Genomic DNA, 21812 nt, shown 5'->3' with positions numbered 1-21812 from the left:
ATACTCACATCTGAGAATATGTAATTAGAAAATGTTTGGTATTTTTTTCTTTAAAGATTAGAAGTCATTAAAACACCCATAATTTGGCCTGAAACAGAGATAATGTTATTCTAGACTTGCTGCTTTCTTAAATACCTCTTTACTATGTTGTAATACACATTATAAAATGGCCAGGACAGCTTTACTTTATGTTGCACTTCCTGGTATGTGACTTTTGTGCAAGTTACAATGCCGATGCTGAAACGATGTATTGTGCAGCTCTAATCTGCATGGCTGGATAACTTGTCATATCTTGTAATTTGTGTGAAATGTGAAGACATCCTTTAAAAGATCTTGACAAACTAAACATAACAGATGGAACAAGAAGTCGAAGTCAACATGTTGCGGTTATCTGAAAACTTTCATTTATTATTTAGAAAAAGGTAGCTCTCTTGTGCGATTTGCTGTTGTCATGAAGTCTGTAACACTGTTCTGAGAACATTCATTGAGCTGGTAACAACTGTAGGATCAGCATTTATTCACCACTGCAGCACCACCCTGAACTCTGCACACCCCCGAGAACACAAACCTGGAATATCAGCCTCCTGAAATAATCATCTTTTCTCTCAGAGAATATTAGTATGCTTTAGTGACTAGGTCACTTTAAAGTATTAAACTCCTAGGAGTTAGTTTAACAGTTTTACTAACTCCGACAGCTGTAAGGCCATGAGCCGTGACAAACGGGGGAAACGTCTGCTACAACACAAAAACTGAATGGTCCATATCTCCACGTACCATTTAACATTAAATTAATCTGTAAGGTCTAATAAAAAGCAGTCAAAGTGCTTCTTCAAATTAAAGATATGATAAAAATCAATAACATGAAGATTTAATCAACATAAAGTGTTATAAAAATTGCATTGCGTTTCAAGGGGCATAGAGTTGACCGTAGAAAATAAAGTAAAAAACGAAGAACTGTCTCTCTGGTCCACAAGCATCAGAATCTTTTGGAGGGAGCAAACTATTTAATGCAGTTCAGAGCATCAAGAGCAGCAGACCTGGTTCCAGAGTTCTCCATCCCTGAAACTGAAATCCTGGATGTTGTTATGGGGGGCAGAAGTTAGAGGGGTGTGACAAAGTAGTCTGCAGGTTTCTGGTAGCTGTGTGTTTGCTGGTTGTGCGTTTGGATCTGCTCCTGCTGCTGCTGCTGCTGAATGATCTGTCGGACTTCCTCCTCCAGCTCTGGCGGGATGATGAGCTGGTCGTCAGGGTCCGGCTGGGCAGGGGCATTGAAGTAGCCCCCCTGCTTCCTGACGGGAGCATCGGCCGCCTCCTCTATGAGGTCCTGGTTCTTGCCTTGGCAGGCCACAGAGCCATTAGCTCGAGCCCTGCGGCCCAGAGTCCCTGACTGAGGCTCCCTGCTGAGGCAGGGAGAGGAGGGAGGGATGGGGGAAGGAGACGGGGAAGAGAAGGGAAGAGGTGCTGGCTCATGATGCGAGATGACAGCAGGAGGGATGTTTGTGCTTGATTGAGAGTGACCATGTGTTTGGGGTGCTGGGCAATCGTGGCGATGCAGACAGTGGACATCAGCCTCCACCTCCACCCGACTGCCATTAGAGAAGACACCTGCAATGGGCTCCTCGTCCTCGCTGTCTACACCGTTATCAGACAAAGCTCCGGAGAACTGTCTCTGGAAGCTTCCGCCTCCACAGACGGGTCTCCGCAGGCCAACTCGGCCCGGAAGGTTCAGGTGGGACGTCAGTGGTTCGGTCTGTGGCGGCGGCTCCTCTGAGGACGCCGTGGATCCCACCTCGCTGCTCATCTCAGATGTGCTAAACTCGCTGCTCAGCTCGCTCACTGTTCCAGAAGAGGCCGGCGGGAGCGGTATGCCGCCATCACCACCTGCTGAATAGGGGTGTGTGCTGTTATGTGCACCTAGGCCAGGGCTGGGCGGTGGAGGTGGTGGCTCGCAAAAACAGCAGCAGTCTTCTGTGATACTGAGCTGTACGACTACGGCGCTGAGGCTGTCAGAGCAGCCATAGCTCTGAGCCAATGTCACCAGCTTCTTCGCAGCAGCCAGAGCGTCTGGAACGTTCCTGACTGCCTCCACTGCCTCGTTGGGAGACAACAAGTCCCACAAGCCCCGGCTGCCCAGGAGGAAGAACTCGTCCTGAGGGGTGAGGGTCACCGTAGAGATGTGGGGCCTGGGGGTCACAGACGGACACAGGAAGGAGTATCCCATAATTCTGGTGGAGTCAGTCACACCGCTGACTTTGTTATCCTGCAGAGGAGGAAGATAAAGGGCAGCTCTGTAAATTTCAGACAAAAACTGAAATGAGAGCTGCAACTACTGATGATGTTTGTAATCCGTCTATGACAGTTAACTTTGTAAATGAGTGACTTATAATCAAAATTCAACTGCTGTTGATCAGAAAATCTCATTTCAGCACTAGTGAAACACAAGAAAGACAAGAGGTTGTCTTACCTCTGTGATGATTGCGTTGTGTTGTCGGACCCTCTGATACTCTGCCTCCTCTTTGACGGTGTGTGTGGTGGAGAGTTGCATAGCTTTCCCATCACGGCACAAAACCGCCTGGCACCTGCCAACGTTGGCAGCCTTCAGAGTGAAGCAGCCGCCGTGCTCACCAACAGCCACCGGGTCGTGTCTGATATGACATAACGCTGCAGAGCCGCCCATCCTCTGGCCTGCTGTGCCAAGTTTCCTGCAGGAGAAAGACAGATAAACATTGAGCTGTGTAGGTGTGTGTGTGTGTGTGTGTGTGTACACGATCACAGTCACAAAGAGTTGTGAAAGTTTTCTCTGTGTTGTTGAGGGAATCATATAAAGCTGTGTGTTTACCTTTGCATGGTGAGGAAAGTGTTGGTCATATAATCTTCCTGCCTCTGGCCCCGGTGAAGCTCCTCTGCCAGCACGTCTCCCATGGTGCACTGCAGCAGGTAAGGCACCTCAACGTTCCTGTCTCCGTCAAAAACGCCATACAAAGCTTCGCGGATCCCGCAGAAGCTGTCGAGGGCCAGAGCAGCCACACACAGCCTGAGGACACCGAAAATCGCAACATCAATACGTTATTTATGTTTTATTCAAAGAGACCGAGATAATAACCGACAAAACGCCCCCACCTTGAAAATGGCCACTGTACTCATTTACTTAAATATGTTCTTACAGACTTTGAGAGATAAACAATTTGATCCCAGAGGAGATAAATCCAGTAAGTACATGAATAGAAAAGAGAGAGTGGGAGGACTCACTTGTTTTTGACTCCAGAGGCCTCTGTGTAGCCGTGGCTCCAGACAGCCGGGGCACCGTGGCGCTCATTCACACATGGAGCTGAAGGTGATGGATCCACCCTGAAACATTTGATGTTACTGCAGAGAAAAGAAAAAAAAAAGAAAAAAGAAAACAAAGGGTCAGCCAGTTCTTTCACAAGTCAAACATATTTCCCTGTAATTATCACTACTGCAGGATCTTTGTGGTTCATACTTGAGGAGCTCCAGGCTCTTGTGGTCCAGGTTGCGACGGGGGTTTCCTGTGAGATCGAGCTCCTGAAGCTTGGGAGGAAGCGTCTCTGGCAGAGTCACTTCAGTCAGCTCATTGCAGCTCAAGTCAACACACTGAGGAAGTGACAAAGAGTCAGTTCAATCTCTGTGTACCTCACTATTCAATTTACAAAACAATTCCAGAAGAATCTTCACTGATCTAAAATGTCTAAAAAATGTATTAAATCATTGTTATTAATATGTCTGATGAAAAGATTAAACTTTTTGATTAAGTGTGTGCTAAACACAGCAGGTCTATTAATAAGATGCTATATTTCCCAGAGACAACCCACATATGATCTGTCACGTGAGGTGCAGCTGTTGCTGGTTGATATGATATACATGTGTTTTCACTTTAATATATTTCATCTCATTTTGAAGCTACTGTTTTATTATATTGGCTACAAAAATCATGTATTCATAAAAACATACATAATCATGAAGCATATACGGATAAATGATTGTCCCAAACCTTACTTCACACACACTTGTGCACAGACAGAAGAATGGAGCAGTCATTTGGGTTCAGGGAAAGGCAGATTAGGGAGTTACAGGGAGATTACAAAGGATTTCCTGATCTGGCCTAACCCAATAATGAACACGGAGGTAGACAGACAGATATAAAAAGAGACTGGTGGAACATTTTTTGTCATCAGAGTTGAGTGATGTTGTCTGTCAGAATCTTTAATTTCCCTAAATTAATTCCACAAGACACCTGACTTGGATCACAGCTTGATCCGCTGGTGTGTGTGTGTGGATGTTCTGTGTAGTGGAGAGAGATATGTACATGTTTACACACCAGAGCTAAATGAAAGGAAGCTGTGTCTAAAACACCTGCGTGTATCAGACTAACCTTGATCTCCGGCAGCTGGAGAACCTCTGGGAATGCGTTGATGCAGTTGGAGTGGGCGGAGAGAGTGTGCAGACGCTGGCAGCTGAGGATGGTGGTGGGCACCGCCCTCAGCCTGTTGCCGCTCAGGTCCAGCTCCTCCAGCTGCTCCAGCCGTGCCAGTTTACTGCAGGAAGGGGGAGATACGGTTATATCACAACGCTGCCACTGCAGACTTTATTTTTGGGAGCCACATTCATCAAACTCATCTCTCCTGTGTCTGCGAGCAGATTCTGGTCCGAGGCTCAGAATTTAGCCTGGATCATAATGTCCTGTGTTTGTAGGATTAGGACAACTCATCAAAGTAAAGGAATGTGAGTTAATGTAAGCCTAAGGGACCTACAAGTCTGAAAATAGGTGCACAAAACTGGGTGATGTTCTCCCATCACACACAGTCAGAGGAAGTCTCATATCTCAACCTCAGTGTGGTCAGAGATCTCAGTCTCAAGGATCTCCGGAAGCTGCAATTGTAGGTGTATTTTTGGACCACACTGCTTCCCAGAGATCCACTGTGATGTCAGGCACTTGCCAGCGATTTTGCACCTTTTTCATTGTCCGCTGTCTTTTCTGTGTTCTTTCAGCCATGACCGTTTTATTTCATCTTAAACTGGCCGTTTATGTTAGCCCTCAGTGCACACTCAGTCTGAAACAAGCCATTTTACCTTCTGACTCTGTGAGGCCTGCCTCTATAAAAGCTAGCTTTTAGCTATCTGATTCTGCTAGGACTGCAAGAGGGGTTTACATCTCTAACCCAGGAGCTTTGGACCACCAGGAGAAGGAGGTTTTCAGACTCAGTATGAGGAGATGTAGCGGGGAGGGTCTGCTAAAGGGACTGCTAACTGCAAGGATAACTGGCAAACAGTTACTTTTACCAACTAGTAAAGCTATTTTACCATCCATCATGAAACTCTATCAATCACAAAGAGTCGAGGCAGAGCAGCTGGAAAATATCTGAGGAAAAAACAGAAAATATTTTCCCAATAAAATATGATCCTGATCATATTCTTTGTTGGCGATGCTTTATATCTTTTTGGAGCTTGTGAATTGACGTGTCCTTGTGCTTCATGTATTTCCAATGAATGAGCTGTAGACTAAATCATCAGATTATCATTAAAGAAGGAAAAAACATTGGAAACCTAGTACTCAGAGCAACATGAAACCTGAGCTCTTAGCTCACAGGGATTACTTTTTTTACATAGCTCATGATTTGAAACTTTTGCACATTTAACATCAACAACTAACCCTGTAACATGGCAACATGAAAGAAACTGAGGAAAAGCATCATAGGTCCCATTTAATAACTCCAACAAAGAACACTTTTAGGAGCGTCTATGTGTGACCTTTTTGTTTTGCCACTTAATCGAAGTCCAACACTGATTAAATCTTTACCTGGCAGTGAAGGTCTGCAGCTGGTTGTAGGCAAGGTGAAGCACCCTGAGGTGTTTGTGTCCAGTCAGCAGAGGCACACACTTGTCTGTCAGGTTGTTATTGGTCACATAAAGCTCCTCCAGGCTGCTGAAGCTGTCCTCTGATAGGCTGGCTGCAGGGAGGTTCTCCAGCTTATTGGCTGACACATTTAGGTATCGCAAGCTGAGATGAAATCCCAACAGAGGAGACAAAGTTAGTGCTTGAACAAATCACTTGTCAAAAATAAGACTGGTGGTAAGGGACAAAGTGAGCTAGAAGAAATAGGATAAGAAGAGGGATGCTGTGTCATTGTGTTCACCTCTGTGCTTTAATGAACAGGTTGTGTGGTAGCTCAGTCAGATGGTTGTGCTGGAGGTCCAGGACCTCCAGCTGGGATCTCTCCAGCCTCTCAGCCAGCTGACACACCTCGTTCCAGCCTGCCAGCAGTTTTCTCAGGCTCCCACTGGACATCAACCTACAACACACAAACACACAGTGAGCTCAGCCTCTCTGTGTGCGGACTGTAAATCTGAAGAGAAGACAGAACAGCACGCTGTGTAGCCCTTTGTTACAGTGACCTTATGCTGAAGTAACTCTTGAATCACGACTGGCCGCAAGGAGGGGAAATGAATGAGTACTTGAGCTTGTGTTGGAATTGTATTTGCGCTTCATCTAGTCTGTAGATACACAGAGCATCATCACCATGCATGTATGCACATTAAAAATGCTGCAATCAAATGATCTGAAGGCTATGGTACATGAAAATAGCCCTGAATCAGTGTGGGTGTGTTGCTACAGGTTACGATGAAACCTTTTCAATTAACACATCTGAGCCTAAAGACTGATCAGCACTGCCAGAGAGCTGCAGAGAAACACAGTGATGTCTCTGAAATGATTTAGGAGGCTGTATTTGAAACGTCTGTCTGAAAGTAGGGTAAGACAGAACTTGACGGTGTATTCGTGTTTTATCAAAATAATCAGAAAAATGAGTTCCCAGCTGAAATAAATTGATGTCAAGGACCCCTTAAGTCAGAACAACAACAAAGAAGAGTGACTTCCCAACTGGGGATATGAGACCATCCAGGGAGCATGTGAATGCAGGGTACCTTCAAGATGGTATACCTTCTATAAGCTTGATGCATCTAATCACCAGCTTTGTGTTTAACGTCCTTTAGAAAACTATAATTACGTGCTACGTAAGCCATAAAACTGCAGCTACCCACCATTTCTTCTGCATTCGAAGGACCTCCGCCTACACAGTTTAATTGTGAAAAAAACTTGTGGACATATGCTGCAGTTGTTTGCATGTTTTGTGAGATGCTCACCATACGGGCAGCTCTGTAATAGCATTATGGTTGATGTCCAACACCTCCAGTTTGCTGCTCTCAGATACCCACTCGGGGACAAATCCCAGCTTGTTCCTTAAAGAAAACAAATACAGTCAGCCCCCACTGAGAACAAGAACACAGCCTTCTTTCCCACACAGTAAATAGGACAGTTAAGTATTCATAAAGTCTTCATACCAGGACAAATCCAGAACAGTCAGATTCTCTGGCACCGGCTGCACTTCCAGCAGCTTCAGCTCTACAATCACAACATGCAGATTTTTTTTTTTAGAGTTTGACTGTGATTGTGTATGCAGTGTCAGACAGGATCTGTTTAACATCGATACAACGCACAGCAAACATCTGTACCATTGTGTGCAGCGTGCAGGCTCTTGAGGGCGTGGCCACTGACTCTGAGGTTGGAGAGAGTGTTTCTGTCACAGCGGAGGAGCTCCAGCCTGCAGAGAGGCATGATATCCAGCTCCTGTAAACCAGTGTCTCTCAGGTCGAGCTGGACGATGTGGACCAGCTGATCTGAGTGTCCAACTGTCACCTTTTGAAGCCGGTTTAGTCTGAGAACAGAAACATAAGGAAATACTGTAGAAAGTGGGATACACTGAACTTGAATTATTCGGGCTTAAGATTTCTGAATCAGGACAAAACGATGCAAAAAATAACACAGAGTAGATTCTTCCTGCAGCATCTCGGAAAGTGTTGGATTTTAGATGAGCTGCATCTAAAAATATGTCCTTGTGGATTATGTTTACCTGAGATCTATGTGGCGAGCAGGCAGCCACTGCAGTCCAGCTATATCCAGGACAGAGAGCTGGTTCCCTGCCAGACAGAGTCTCTCCATGCCCCGCAGCTTCTCTAGGACGGGAGGGACGCAGCTGAAAGAGTTGAAGGACAAGCCGAGGTAGGTCAGGCCCTCCAGAGAGCCCAGTTCTACAGGAAGTGAATTCAGGAAGTTACCATCCAAGAGAAGCGTCTGCAGGCTGGATACAACAAGAGAAGGGAGTTAAGTTGAGAGTGATGATTTAGCTACATTTTGATCCATGTTTTAACACTATCCATGAAACTCACAATAAAGGTGAGTTTACGAGGAAAAAAAACATGCCTTCACTGAGATTAAAATGATTTTTGATGAAAATAAGATCAGTATATATGTCCTTGTTGTTTGTATTGACTTTTTAACTTATTCTGTGTAATCACAAATTACTGTATGGTCAATAACACCAAAACTGTAATGGCTTTTAAGTTAGCTTTTGAACTTTTGCTTATAATTAATCTATTCTAATTTAATTGTGCACCTAAATATGAGTACTAACTGTATTATTTTAGCTTATTATCATCACTTGATTTCAACTGTTGTAATATCATTGTTTCTCTTGTATTGATTTACTGTACTTTTTTCATTATTAATCTCTAGCTTTGGCTATAATTTTACCTTGTAAAGCACTCTGAATTGAAGTGATGTATGAAATGTGCTATAGCAATACAAATGTCATGTGTTGCCATTGTGGAAATGTAAAATATAAGGGTATTGCTATTATTTTCTATCTATTATGCATAACAGTTACGAGGAAAAATACTGAAATGTGTCTGAAACTGGATTTATTTCCATCCAATGCTTAGAAACTTTCAACTGACTCACTTATATTACATACACACACATGCAAGAACAAGTGTTTATGCACACACACAGATACAATTTGCTGTTGGACACAGCAGTAACTGAGCACTTGACCCCAAATTCCCTGTGATGCAGAGGCAGCAGCAGCATGACTCTGCAGTTTGATCACCTGGACAAAACCTCTGCACCATCAGGACAGGAGTCTGGTGCTCAGCCATTTGTTCACTTAATACAGAGACAGATTAATCTGCACTGATGGAAGCACACTGACAACAACTCCTGCCTGATGTCTCTGTCAGCAAAGTGCAGGTCACTGAGGATAAACTCTGCGCTTGGGCAAATACCTGCCAAATGTTCAACTCTGTTATCATTAATAACTGCAAAACAGACATCACTTACTTGTGCATGGTTCCTACGTCTGCAGGCAGTGACGAGAGACGGTTTCCAGACAGGTTTAACTCCGTTAGCGAGGAGATGTCACACAAGGCCAGAGGAAACTCTGACAGAGTGTTATTTGACAGACTGAGGCTTCTCAGTTTACAAAACCTAGAGAGTTACAGTGAGAGTCATTGAGATATGAGAGAGGGAGAGGAAGAAGAGGGCAGACAAAGAAGGACAGAGATAAATCTGTCAGTGCTGTAATCAGATTTTCTTCTCAATAGAGGCTCCAACAAAAACACTTTTTTAGTTATGTAACACATGAGTCATAAAGAAGAAGAATTATAAGAGGAAGCCTGCACGGGGTCTCAAGGATGCAACAAAAAAACTCTCAGTGTACACACACTAATTAAAGCTCAGTGTTTACACGACTAAAAGTTTTCACCATAACAATGCAGCGCCTGGTTTCGGTAGCGTGTGTGTGTGTGTGTGTGTGCGTGTGTCTTCCTTGGCTTTCTCAACCTAATCCAGTTCACAGAGGGGTCAGGGTGAAAGACTAAGGACTGAGGAAAGTCATACCACAAGAAAAACACATTCCTCATAACACCGCCTGGGAAGTGTGATTTTGGAGGAACAATGGCTGTGTATATATATACACAGTATATACATGTTCATTTTACCATGTAAATGTCAGGGTTTGACATCATGTTCTCTTGACAAACAGTGGCAGCAGAGGCGCCAAAATCAAGAGAAACTGCTGAAGGTAAATAATGGATCAGAAGCTCAAAGAAGAGATTAAAACAAAGATTGCTCTGCTTTTTTTGGGAAATAAAATATTTGTTAAAAAAATATACAGCTTGATGTTCACATAAATGCCTCTTGACATTTAGATAACAGCAGTGTTTCCCACACATAGACTTTACTTAGGCTGCCTGCCTCGGTATATTAACAGCCACCCATCTCTATCTGGCAAACCATTTTTACATTTAATAATTTTTTCATCCAACAAGAGAATAACACCATCCGTGTAGGATAAATAGGACGCAATCTGCCCTCGCTACACACCTCCCTTCTACTTTCAATCACACATTGGTATTACTTCCCTCCTGTAAATGCACTGATAATGATGCAACCTCTACTACTTGATCTGAGTCTACTCATGCCGTTGTTTTGTACAAACAATGTATTGCCTCCTCCACACGCAGCTCACCTACTGAAAACGGAATCCCAGGTGAAAAATCCTAAATGCAAGGTGTGTTTTTCAGGCTTCTTTATAAAACTGAATGCTGATGAAGAAAGCAGATGATGTTGCTGATACAGAAAGGAGAGGAAAACCGGCGTGGCTGCATTAAGGTGGACAATTAAAGCAACACTATGTAAAGTAGGCAAACTCAAAGTGATTCTAAATCAAAATAATTGATTAACAGCTTGCGGCTGACAGTCGGTACTGAAAGATGGACTGACACGTAGATCTGGCATTTTCGGATTTGTAAAAATGTTAAAAATTGAGAATACTGGCAAATTGGTGCTTAAGGTATGACAGAGCACAAGGTTCCAAAATATTGCTACTAATTTTATTTGTAGGTCTGGATCCAGTTTTATTCTAATTTTGCTCAGATGCTGTTAAAGCTGTAAAAAGACATTATTGTAGCTACCTGTTAGGTTGGATTTGATCTCAGTAAGCATTTCAGATTTAAAGTATTTTGATAAGGCACTCACAAAGAAAGAGCTTCAAATGACTGTGATATTGGACAAATTAGACCAGCTGACCTGGGAAACAAGGAAAAGCCCTGTGTCCCAGACGGCGGGTGGTTGCATGTCAAATCTCTCATCACCAATGTGACTCTCTTTTAATCATCCAAACTTCACAATCTCCCACTCACACGTCATCTGTAATTTGATCTAAGCCGCTTCCTTTCTAAAGCATATGGTAGTTCCCAAGACAGTAAAAGCCATTGAAGGACGTTCCACATCCAAAAGAGAGAAAGACAAAGAGGCGAATACTGCTTTTCATCTGTTGGCTCCTCCTGTTTTTGTGTTCCCTAACACACAGGGTGCAGTAGATTCAGTCTGAGTGTAGTGAGTGCAGGAGTGACAGAAACTCACCTGGTCAGTGCTGGAACACCTTTGTGCAGGGAAATGAAGTTGTTTTTGAGATTGAGGTGTGTGAGGTCATGGCTGTAAAAGAGCTGAGATGGCAGCTCCTCCAGGCTGCAGCAGGACAGGTCGACTGAGTTCACCCTCTGGGACGCAATCTGACAGAGAGCGACGGACAGGACAACGTGATGAGCAACTTGTGACAACGACAAGATGTATAAAATCCTACCATCAACCTCAAGATAAATAAACATTACTGCGGACATATAACCCTAAGTACCTTTGAGGCTGTCCTGTGCCAGCGGAGATGCTCAGTGTAAGAGTCGTAGCTGATATAGTACGTCTGACTCTGAGCACCAGCTGAGCTGAAAGCCAGACAGTGGTTGTGTCTCCTCACCTCCTCCACCTAAAGGACAGAAAACATTTTAATTTCCATTTTCCTAAAAGTATCCTAAAAGTAAAGTGTTAAAGCCCAAATCCATCCTTTTTTGCTTGGAAAAGTCACACTCCAACTTTGAGAACACGCAATAAGGTGCATATGATTGTGAGCTTTAACTAAAACCCAGATGAAAACATGTTGCACATCTCAAGTTAATATACCACGTTATATACACAGAACATTTTCAGAGTGCCTTCATCAGAGTGGTGCCTGAGGTTTATCTTGAAAGTAATAACTGAATTTAGGCTGTTATAACAATGATCTAAATGAATACTAAGGGTTAGCTGGGAATAGTGCCGGAGCTAAAGTGTAACCTGGAGGAGCTTACAGCTGCAGAAAAAATAAAAATAAAATGTTTTGTACCACAGAGAGGAATTCTGCCCCTTTAAGGCTGATATGTGGGATGAAGTGGTATGAAGCCAGCATACTAATCAAACAAGTTCGAGACATGAAAGCCCTTCAGAAAGTACCTTTCCCCCGATCAGAGGGAGGATATGCATCTTGCCGGTGTGGGCGTGTTTCACAGACGACACAATGAGGCAGGTTCCACTCAGTGTGACCTGACGCTTTGACCAGCGGTTCACCGGCAGCGCCAGCTTCCCTTTCCTCACGTTGAACACCCCAGAAAGCTGCACACGCTCAGAACCGCCCACACTGCGAGGCTTACCTGGAAAGAGAGATACAACCTTAATACATGAGCCTGAATGTGATTGTTACACAATTTTATTGTATAATTTACAATACAATTTTAGTGTTAACAAATGGCCTTCTTGCTCAATAGAACATATTATTTTTAGCCGTCTAAGTTTTATGAATCAACTCTCAGTTGGGGTTTCTCCCTCAGACAGAGAGAGTGTCAAGAGCTCTGTGTGGTTATGTAAGCAGAGAGAGAGAGAGAGAGAGAGAGAGAGAGAGAGAGAGAGAGAGAGAGAGAGAGTGATTTGTTACATTAACCCCTCCCTGACACTAAAAGCAACCAGAATTCAGTCACAGCCACAAGGCAACACAGGGTACTGGACAGAAACACTAAGGACACCAACAGCACAGAGTTCCCCTGACTTAACTGCGTGTTTAAACACAGTTAAGTCGACTACAATCTTTCTGACTATGCAAATCATATAAATAACATAATGCATTTATAATATTCTCTTATGAAACAGTGTTGTCTGCTCTGTTTTTTCACAGCTCTGGTGATCACACACCAGAGAACAAGAGCAGGGAGACACGTGAAGTCTGATCCACTGAGAGGCCTGAAATCAGATTAGCTTGTTACGTAATGTCTTATAGCACCAGCACAGAGATCCTCACTGTTGCTTCCTCCAGTGACTTCAACAGAGCGTCACTTAGATTTCACAGGGACTTACCAATTCCTAACAGCGCTGAATGTTCAACCTCAGTTCTTTTTTAGTCTGGTTTCCTCACTCAGATTTATTTCATAATTCTGTTAGGAGAACATTAAATATTTGAGATCTTTTGTTTCTTTTGTTAAATGTTAAAAGGATTTTGTAGAAAAACATGCTTACGATTTTTAGAGCTCATACTAGACCTGTCATGATAATCAATATATCAATTAATCATACGATAAATAAAAATGAGCTCGATAATTTTGTCAGCCTTGATAATTTCCATTTGCATGCTTGTTTGTTTTCCTCGTGTCTCTCACGTGAACCCTGTTGTCAGTCACTCTTTGTCTCTGTGTGGGGGGGCGGGGCCCTGCTCCTGACACAACACAGAGTGCAGCATGAAAGCCCAGTGAAGAGTAGCAAGCCAGAGGTAAAGCTAGTTGAGATTCAATTAAATAAAAACAAAGATGGAATTGGTTTCATAGCCGAATCCCACAGCTGGAGTGTGGGAGAACGCGTGCAATATTTACAAAGACACGCGCTCAGCTCTGACGTAAGCAATGGGAATATTTGCGGTCGTCTCATCTACACGCAATGGCTGAAACCCGAATCGGTCGAAAACCTTACCCTGGACCCCGGTTTCAAAAGACCACGGTTTCAGTGTTCCAAAAGCACAGTTGCATGTGGACAGAACAGTAAAACCGGGAACATAACTTCACAATTGCAAAATTAACCGGGCTCCAAAGATTATGTGTCTCACAGCCGATCTAGAATCTAGTCTTCGGAGCCAGAAATATCGCGTGATCAAACGTGATCTACAGTAACCAATGGCAGCAACCCCAGCGTCACCGGGCTCTTCATAAACGGAAAACAGCATAGACTGTATATAAAAAAGCGTAAATAAATGTTTTAAAACATGAAAGACATGGAAGACATAGAAGAGGGAATGTGAACTTTTCGAACAACACACAATACTTGCATTAACCACCAGTATGTGGGCATAACAGTTAACGTTAGCACCAACTCTAAACCCATTAAAAACATTAAAATGGCTAACTCAAACACCCCCATAGGAAAAGTTAGATCTCGCCTCTGTTTTTATTTACGTCCGCTTCCGTGTTCTTCAGTTAGCTGGTTGGCTATGTTGCGGTTGGCCAGTGACTCAGGAGTCATCAGCTTTCCCCACACACGAAGATTTTTCGTCGTAAATACTGAACAAGTATAACATTTACGATTGTCGGCCGCGGCCCGTTTCCGAGCAAATTATCGGGACAAATGAACTCTTACCACACCACAGACCACAGGATAATCGTATAGGATAATCTTATAAGACAGAAGATAATATTCCGTGGTCAGGAAGGGGTAAAATCGGAGCAAAATCAGCCTGATTATCATTATGTGTGTACCCCCTTAAAGCTACAGAGGGACCATCTCCGTCTTCCCGACAGTCCACAATCATCGCTAAAGAAATGCAGCCCTTTAATACCGTCGAAAAGCCAGCATTTCCACAAATGCTGCAAACATTTGACAGCCAGTACGAACTGCCCAGGAGAATGTACGTGTCACAAATGGCAATTAAAGACGACATTCTAAAGGGTTAGGGTTATTGTTCTTGGTTGTATGTAAATGTAAAGTTAATTTTTTTGCTAACAGAGACAGAGTGCTTTTTATTTATTGTTTCTGTTGTTTTGTTTATTTGTTTTGGATATTTAAAATGTCTTCTTCACATTCCAATTCCAATGTTAAATATTCTTTAGAAATAAAAGTGTACTGATCTTTGAAAGGGTGTACTTGCATTATTATGCCATTATCATTATATTAGTTGAAAAATGGTCCCAAAATGACAATGTTAACATTTATTGCAATAATTTCTAGGACAATTTATCATCCACCAAAGTTTGTTATCATGAAAGGCCTAGTTTATACTCGTTTTTTTGATATCTGTTAATGAGAGCTGCAACAATTAGTACATCGATCAATAAGTCAGCATAAAGAAAACTATTTTGATAATCAAATAAAAATAAGTGAGTTTTTTTCCAGCAACAATGTCAAACACTTACTGGTTAGGATTTGCTGCTTCTCTTTTTTCGTTTACACTAAGTAACTGGAGAGTGTCAGGGGTTTTTTGACTGGTGGTTGGACAAAAGAAGCAATTCAATGACAACATTTTGGGCTCTGGGAAATTTTGAGGGGTATTTTTCAAAAATGTTTTGACATTTCACAGAGTAAAGACAGCCATTAACATTAAACCCTATCAGGTGTTTAGGACACAGTTTCCTGAACTCTTTTCAATGGCACTTGGGTGATTGCCATATATAGTTTCAGAGCTTTTGGTTCTTCATTTCAAGATAAAGGATCTACCAACATGAAAACTCCTTTTTCCAAGTTCTGTACATACCCTTGGTTTGAACAGGAACAGGGAGCTGTGACAGTACAGACTAGGGGTGTCACGATTGTCCAAAACCTCGATTCAATTACATTTTCCATTCTAAGGACACGGTTCGATTCGATTTTCGGTTGCTATGCCATTTTTAGACTAGACTTTTATGCAATATAATATCTGACCTTTGTTCGCAATGTACCTCACTACATTGTCAAATTCAAAACATTTGTTAACAACATAATGTAACAATAACTTATGTCTTCATTCAATTGGAAACTTAAACATCTAGTTTCTGCAGAGCTTGCAAAGTGTGGCTTTTTGTTGGACAAGGCAAACGTTGTCAACATAACTCACTGGAAATCTAAAGTACTTCCACACCTGCGACTTCAGGGAAAGAGGAGGGGGTTGAAGATCTGTCGATGGGTCTCCTGCATCTGCAGTTGCCATTGTTGTAAGAGTGGCGTCGCCCCTTTCAGGAACAGGGTGGTGGGTGAGGTGAGCATGTAAGGTGTGAGTGGGCGAGCGAGAGTGAGGGAGCGTGCCTACGTGCGGACAGTGAATGAATGGGAGAGGAAGGAGAAGCGAAAGGAGTAGCAGTTTTAGTGACAGCAATAAAGTGTACAATATAGTCTCCAGTTTGACTGTGAATAAAGGCGACGGCTCCTCTAGATACAGCAAAGCTCCCTGGTATTATTTCCTGACCAGCTTAACACGTGAAAGGGGGTTCAGCCCGTAGGTAAATACAAACTTCGGCCCTGGAGGAATCATCTCCCCTGTGCTTCCCGACCACGGTCCGGGAGCTGAACAGGAATGGTGTAACACCATGCTATCATTTGGCTGGCTGTAGCTAATAGATACTGGCTTAGCTAGTGGCTAAGTTAGAGAAGGGTGAGTCGCAGCACTTTAACACGTGTGTTTTTTTCCACTTGGCAAGCCGACCGGATGTGACATGGGGGTGTGGCAGCATCAACGATTCAATTTTTTTAATTTGAAGTTCGAGATTGTGACTTAATTTCGGTCGATTTCAATTTAAAATCAAAATCGTGACACCCTTAGTACAGACACTGACGATGTTAATAAATAAAGGTATGATGGAAGCTGATGAAGGAATAAACTTCAATCAGGTGGTTATGATTCAAATATAGTCAAAGCTTCAATACAAACAACAATTCAATGCATTATTGATGTAATCTAACAATCATATGGGGTCTTTTACCACGTACGCCTGACTGCATAAAGCTGTGATTGGATAAATGTGATGTAAACATACAACTCTTAGAACAGATCAATCTCATTCTTTCAAACAGCCTTTTTTAACAAAACAATAAAGAGGAATGTGTATTGTGAGGGCCCACCCTTCCCTGGGTGGTGCAGGCGAGACGTAATGTGTTAATATACACACACATACATGCCCTTTCCTTCCGTCTATTTCTCTGGATGGGGAACATCCTGTCTCTCATCAAGCAGCCACAAACCGTTTCCTGTTCAAGCTACAACAAAATGTTTTGGTGCATCTTGTCGATAACGTGTCCTGAAATGCAATGAAGATCTTACCATTTACATCCATGATTTCTTGGTTATAAGCAACACTTACAAGAATAAACTGGCTAAATCTGAAGCAGCATCCCAGTTCATTAACAGCATCACGAGCTGCACAGCTGTGATGCTGTGATTGAAGCACCACAAGGATTTAATCACAGGTTTGCTTTCACAGTCTGCAGGTATTGAGTACATTTTCAGCAGAAGTATGAGATGAGTTCATCGGTAGATTCTTTGACCTTGTGAAGTGAAGCAGTGACCTCTGGGTACTGCATTTCTGAGTCTGCTGCTGCGACTGTCTCAGAGATCTGAAACACTGAGGAGGTGAAATCTGAGTTCCAGTAAGGTCACTTTTCTCTTACTGTCAGCACATTGTGTGTGTGTGTGTGTGTGTGTGCGCGCGTGTTTGAAAAGGAAAAAGAATACTTGGCAATCTGCATTTTGCCGAGGGGATTATGCTGAGACAGACTGTAGCCTGATGAAAGTCAACATTAACAAACAATACATCTGGATAAACTGAGAGGACAGGGCAGTGTGGAGTAAAACATCCTTTTTTGAATTAACTGGTACTTTTATGTCAAGCCAATTAAAACATAAAAAAAATACATCACCCAACTGGGACTTGATAGTTAACCTTGCTGCGTTTAAAAACGCCAGAAGGGTTGGGACCACTGAGTAGGATCTTTCCAATTTAACTTCTCATTTTGGCAGCATCATGACGTCTGCAGTCACACCACTCCTCTGGAATTGTCCCCGTCATGTCTGAAGTACTTCTACTTCCCTGTTTCATCTTGGGGTGGGTATCGGGAACAACACTGGTGCCGTGACTGCTCAGTAGGGCAGCAACTAATCTCCTGAATATTTTTTTGGTTAATCATTAAGTTGTTTGTAGAACCCGACTGCTATGCAGTTTTGGTGCTGATTCTATTACATTAAGGAGTAAAAAATTCATATATATTCATTGTAAAAGGCTCATCCGTAATAATTAACTCACAGCAGAGTTAGCCTAACTTTAAGCGTTTCTAATAATCACCTTTTCATGTCATTTTTTGCACCAAGTTATGGACAGAAGTATCAATAAGCAGCATCCCTATACCCATCCCATGCCCAGGACTGGCAGCAGCCTCTCCCTGCTTGTTTCATGGCTGTGTGTTTGTCTGCGCTAGCTGGATGGCCCCTGCTTTCAGTGGACTAACTCTGCGTTATGCTTTGTTCTTCTGTCATGTCACTGTGGAAGCCAAGAGGGGGTGAGGGGACGGCAGGAGAATGTGTCCAACTCTATGTGTAACATTTTCAAGGCAGAGGAATGCCTGTTTCTACCAAGTCTTGAATATGTTGTTGGTATGAGAAGTAACAGTAAGTAAGTTATGCTGTTTTTTTCTTGTTGCATAAACACAAAATAACAAACAAAAAAGATAATTTAAAAAACGAAAATAATTCATGAGGGAATGCAGACTTGAGAGACACACCCAAAACATTTCAGGCAGGACTGAGGGTTGATTTAGTAAAACTGCATCCACTATCATCACACCCCGAGTCTTTATCTCCACCGTCTCTGCTGATGGTGTGAAAACAAGGTCAAAAACAATATCCAGTTGTGCTAATCCCATAAGAGATCATGGCTGTTTTTCCATCCTCTTACCAAGCATGTCAGCAAAACAGGATCTTCATCAATATCAGTAATAACAACAACAAGAGCAGCAGCAGAAGAAGAGAGCCAGAAAGCCTCATGATCTAGGTATTTGGTGTGCCTACAGAGCACACCTGTTACCTCCAGATGTGTCTGCCTGTAGGCCTACACACAGAGGGGTTGGGTGGGTTTATAGGATAAACACTGGGTATTGTCCAGCCAGGACAATTGCGTACACTTGTTTAACAGTCTGACTGACCAAACACAATGACAGCACTCATAGTACACTGAGAATGGATGAACAATGAATGAGCAGAGACGACTAAAGTGGGACGGTGAAACTACGGCTAGAGGATGACAGCGAAGGGATTTGAGGAAAATAATTATAATAAAAATAGTAAAAATTTCCACAGACATACAGTATATGTCTGCAGATATTTTCTCTAGAAATGCACTAGTATAAAAATACTGAACTGTGATTTTTTTTCTTCAGCTTAGACTCACCATAGTAGAAGCGTATCAGGCAGCCAATTTCTGGATTCATCCCCTCTCCCTGCACCCTCCATGGGTCTTCAAACCCCAGATTACTGAGGTATTCATTTAATATCTGCAGAGGCCTCTCATCATCTCCCAGCCGTCGCACAGCTCCACCATGCAGCTGGATGAAGAGAGCTGGGGTCGGACAAGTATTGATGGGCTCTGGCCATGCTTTGCTCCCCACAGGGATCTCCGGGTCAGGCTGGGCAGATGCTTGGCTGGTCAGGGGCCGAGTCTGTGAGCTGCTGGGGCATTTAGAGGGAGGTCTGATTAATTTGGGGGTATCTGCGTTATCACCAGCTTCGGCCTCAGTGTCATTTAACGTGGCGGTGACTTGGCTGGAGGTGCTGCTGGGGTCCGTGGCAGGCAGGTCTGCAGCAGAGTTTCCTGCTGAATGTGTTGGAGAAGAGGTGAGGTCCACTTCATCTGAGGAGCTCTCAAATGGGTCAGGTCCCTCTGTGGCGCTGTCACAATTTGGACTCAGCATTGAGGAATCTGTGCCTAAACCTAGCCCATCACTTAGAGAGTTCCGGTGCTCTGTGCTCCTCAGTCCACCTGGACTGAAGTCCTCACAGGTGCTGCTCTCCATATCTGATCCAGAGTAGACTCCATAGCAGTCTGCCACACTCAGGCTCAGATCCACCCCGATCTCATTCAGATAGACCTCAGATGAAGAGTTACTGGCTGTTTTATCATCCAACAAGTTAGAGGACAGTTTAGCATCGTGATCAAACTGTTTTGAGAGCTCAGTCTCCTCTGATTTAGTGTTTTTGATATCCACACTGTCACTGAGGCTTTCAGTTCCATCAGTCTGTCCATTAGTATCTTTACAGTTATCTTTTAAATCAACTGCAGTTGTAGTTTTGTAGTTAATTCTCAACACAGCCCCAGCTTTGCTCCCCTCCAGCTTACTGGCTATCTCTTGAGCTGTTGTTTCCATTGTGCACAGCACCGGCCGCGGGTAGGAGGGCGTGAGCCAGTCGTGGACGTGTATGCAGCCCCGCCGGAGGTCCGATCTCACCCATGTTTTATCCGAGGCCTGAAGCTGCTTTGACTGCTTCTGCCGGAGAAAAGTCCTCCTATCCAGGCTGAGGGTGCTCAAAGGCGAGGCAGAGGGAGCGGGGCTGGCCGCCTCGACGGAGGACACGCCGGGCGAGCTGCTGGTCGGCGGAGCCCCGAGCGACAGATTCCGCTTGTGTCTCTGCTGCCTCCTGCTCAGCAAAGAGTTGACTGAACTGGTGCTGTTAACTGATGTCAGACTGTAAATGTTGGCTGTTTTGACGGCGGGCATGTTTATATTTTTGGCCGTACCGCCGATAGCGTTGGCAACTTGGTTTTGATAAATCCCGTTCCTTATCGCAATCTGAAGAAGGGAGGTGGCTGCGAGTCCCTTCCCGAAGAGTTTCGCCTCTGCGCCGCCGCCGTCATCCTCCCCGATTGAGGTTCTCTTCCCCGCAGACAGCGGTGTTAATCCACTCAGTTTAGCGAGATTACTGTCGCTGCCAGAATCAAGAACCCCCTGTGGCGTTGATGAAGTTGAAAGCGCTCCGGGCTCGTTTCCCTTCACACTTTCCATCATGTTAGCTAGCGATGGCTGCGTCAGTTAGTTAGCAAGAACAGCCTGCAGGTGAATGCTAGCCTGCGTTAGCTCACAGCCGTTAGCTCGCTCTAGTTGCTGGCTAGTTTGTCCTGGCCAATGTGTGCGGCTCCACTTTAGCTTAGCATGCTAAGGTACTGCGCGGTTCGTCCAAAAGAGTTATTCGCTACATCATCCCATCTCATAGAACGCCCGTTAGCTCGCTCACTGGAGCTAACCGGCTGGTCGACGTGACAAAATACCTTTCTAGTTGGTCGCCATGGAGGCCAGCGCGAGTAGGCGCGACTGTTGCTGAACACACAGATGAGAGTGACGGTCAGCGGGACACGGTGGCCAGGGCGGGGTCTCATTGGATATGAATTATGACGCATTCACGTGCTACACGAACGCTCGGAATTTGTAAAGGCGTGTGTAAGTGGGGAAATCCCACTTATTACGTGATTCAAACTGGTAAAAGGGCGAGCCTCATCATGTTTACTCCCTCTTTCAAAAGGCAAAAACACTGACTGTAAATTTTGTGTTTTCTGCTTCTCAAATGCGAATACTTTACACCATTTTGGTGTGTATGGGCTATTTTTTGACCTTATTTTAGACACACACACACACACACACACACACACACACACACACACACACACACACACACACACACACACACACCGAACAGCCTCAAGGAGTGTGGTTGCAAGGGCTTGAGTGCCACATGCTCACTCCACCCAGAATTACAATCCTTCAGCCCAGTAATATACCTAAATATGAATTAGGTAAGATGATGTTGTAGGCTGTTGCGGAGTTATTTCCCACACGGCGTAATCAGATACGACAGAGCAACGTGGCCCCCCTCACACATGGGGCACTCATAAATAAAAAATAAGAAAACAGCCTCCCTTGCTCTCCCAAACAAGTCAAATCTCCCTGCTTTCAGCAAAACTTAAAAAGTTGATACCTTCCCTCCTTCCTCCCCCTCCAAAAATAATACATTTACGGACTTTAATGCACATCTTTTTAAAAATAATTTTGAATTTTGGCATTAATATAATTAGATAGATCGTTTATCATAAACTGCTTTGACATTTCA

At 43.7% G+C, this 21812-nt stretch overlaps 1 protein-coding gene across 1 annotated transcript; it reads right to left on the bottom strand.

Annotated features, from left to right (window-relative positions):
* Positions 1-381: 381 nt before the first annotated feature.
* Positions 382-21070, bottom strand: LOC119028481 (PH domain leucine-rich repeat protein phosphatase 1-like). The gene is made up of 17 exons (XM_037114523.1): positions 19105-21070; positions 12176-12372; positions 11547-11672; positions 11276-11424; positions 9191-9337; positions 7926-8153; positions 7528-7730; positions 7357-7417; positions 7159-7254; positions 6153-6308; positions 5816-6016; positions 4391-4553; positions 3482-3612; positions 3250-3366; positions 2840-3034; positions 2465-2702; positions 382-2260 (listed from the first exon to the last, which is right to left on the bottom strand). The coding sequence occupies exons 1-17, from the start codon at positions 20714-20716 to the stop codon at positions 1100-1102; spliced, it is 5181 nt and encodes a 1726-aa protein (XP_036970418.1). The 5' UTR covers positions 20717-21070; the 3' UTR covers positions 382-1099.
* Between the last annotated feature and the right edge of the window lie 742 nt (positions 21071-21812).

Source organism: Acanthopagrus latus, chromosome 11 (genome assembly GCF_904848185.1).
Source record: "Acanthopagrus latus isolate v.2019 chromosome 11, fAcaLat1.1, whole genome shotgun sequence".
In the NCBI taxonomy this organism is placed as follows: domain Eukaryota; kingdom Metazoa; phylum Chordata; class Actinopteri; order Spariformes; family Sparidae; genus Acanthopagrus; species Acanthopagrus latus.
Note: the sequence above shows the minus strand (reverse complement) of the source record. Positions and strands in the feature narration are given on the sequence as shown.

Bases quoted from the DNA above. Each gene is read 5' to 3' on its own strand.
- LOC119028481 (XM_037114523.1), bottom strand. From the start codon at position 20,716: ATGATGGAAAGTGTGAAGGGAAACGAGCCCGGAGCGCTTTCAACTTCA. The intron at 8,154-9,190 runs GTAAGTGATGTC...TGTTGTATCCAG, and splicing joins GACGTAGGAACCATGCACAA to CCTGCAGACGCTTCTCTTGG. The intron at 4,554-5,815 runs GTAAAGATTTAA...CCCTTCCTGCAG, and splicing joins CTGCAGACCTTCACTGCCAG to TAAACTGGCACGGCTGGAGC.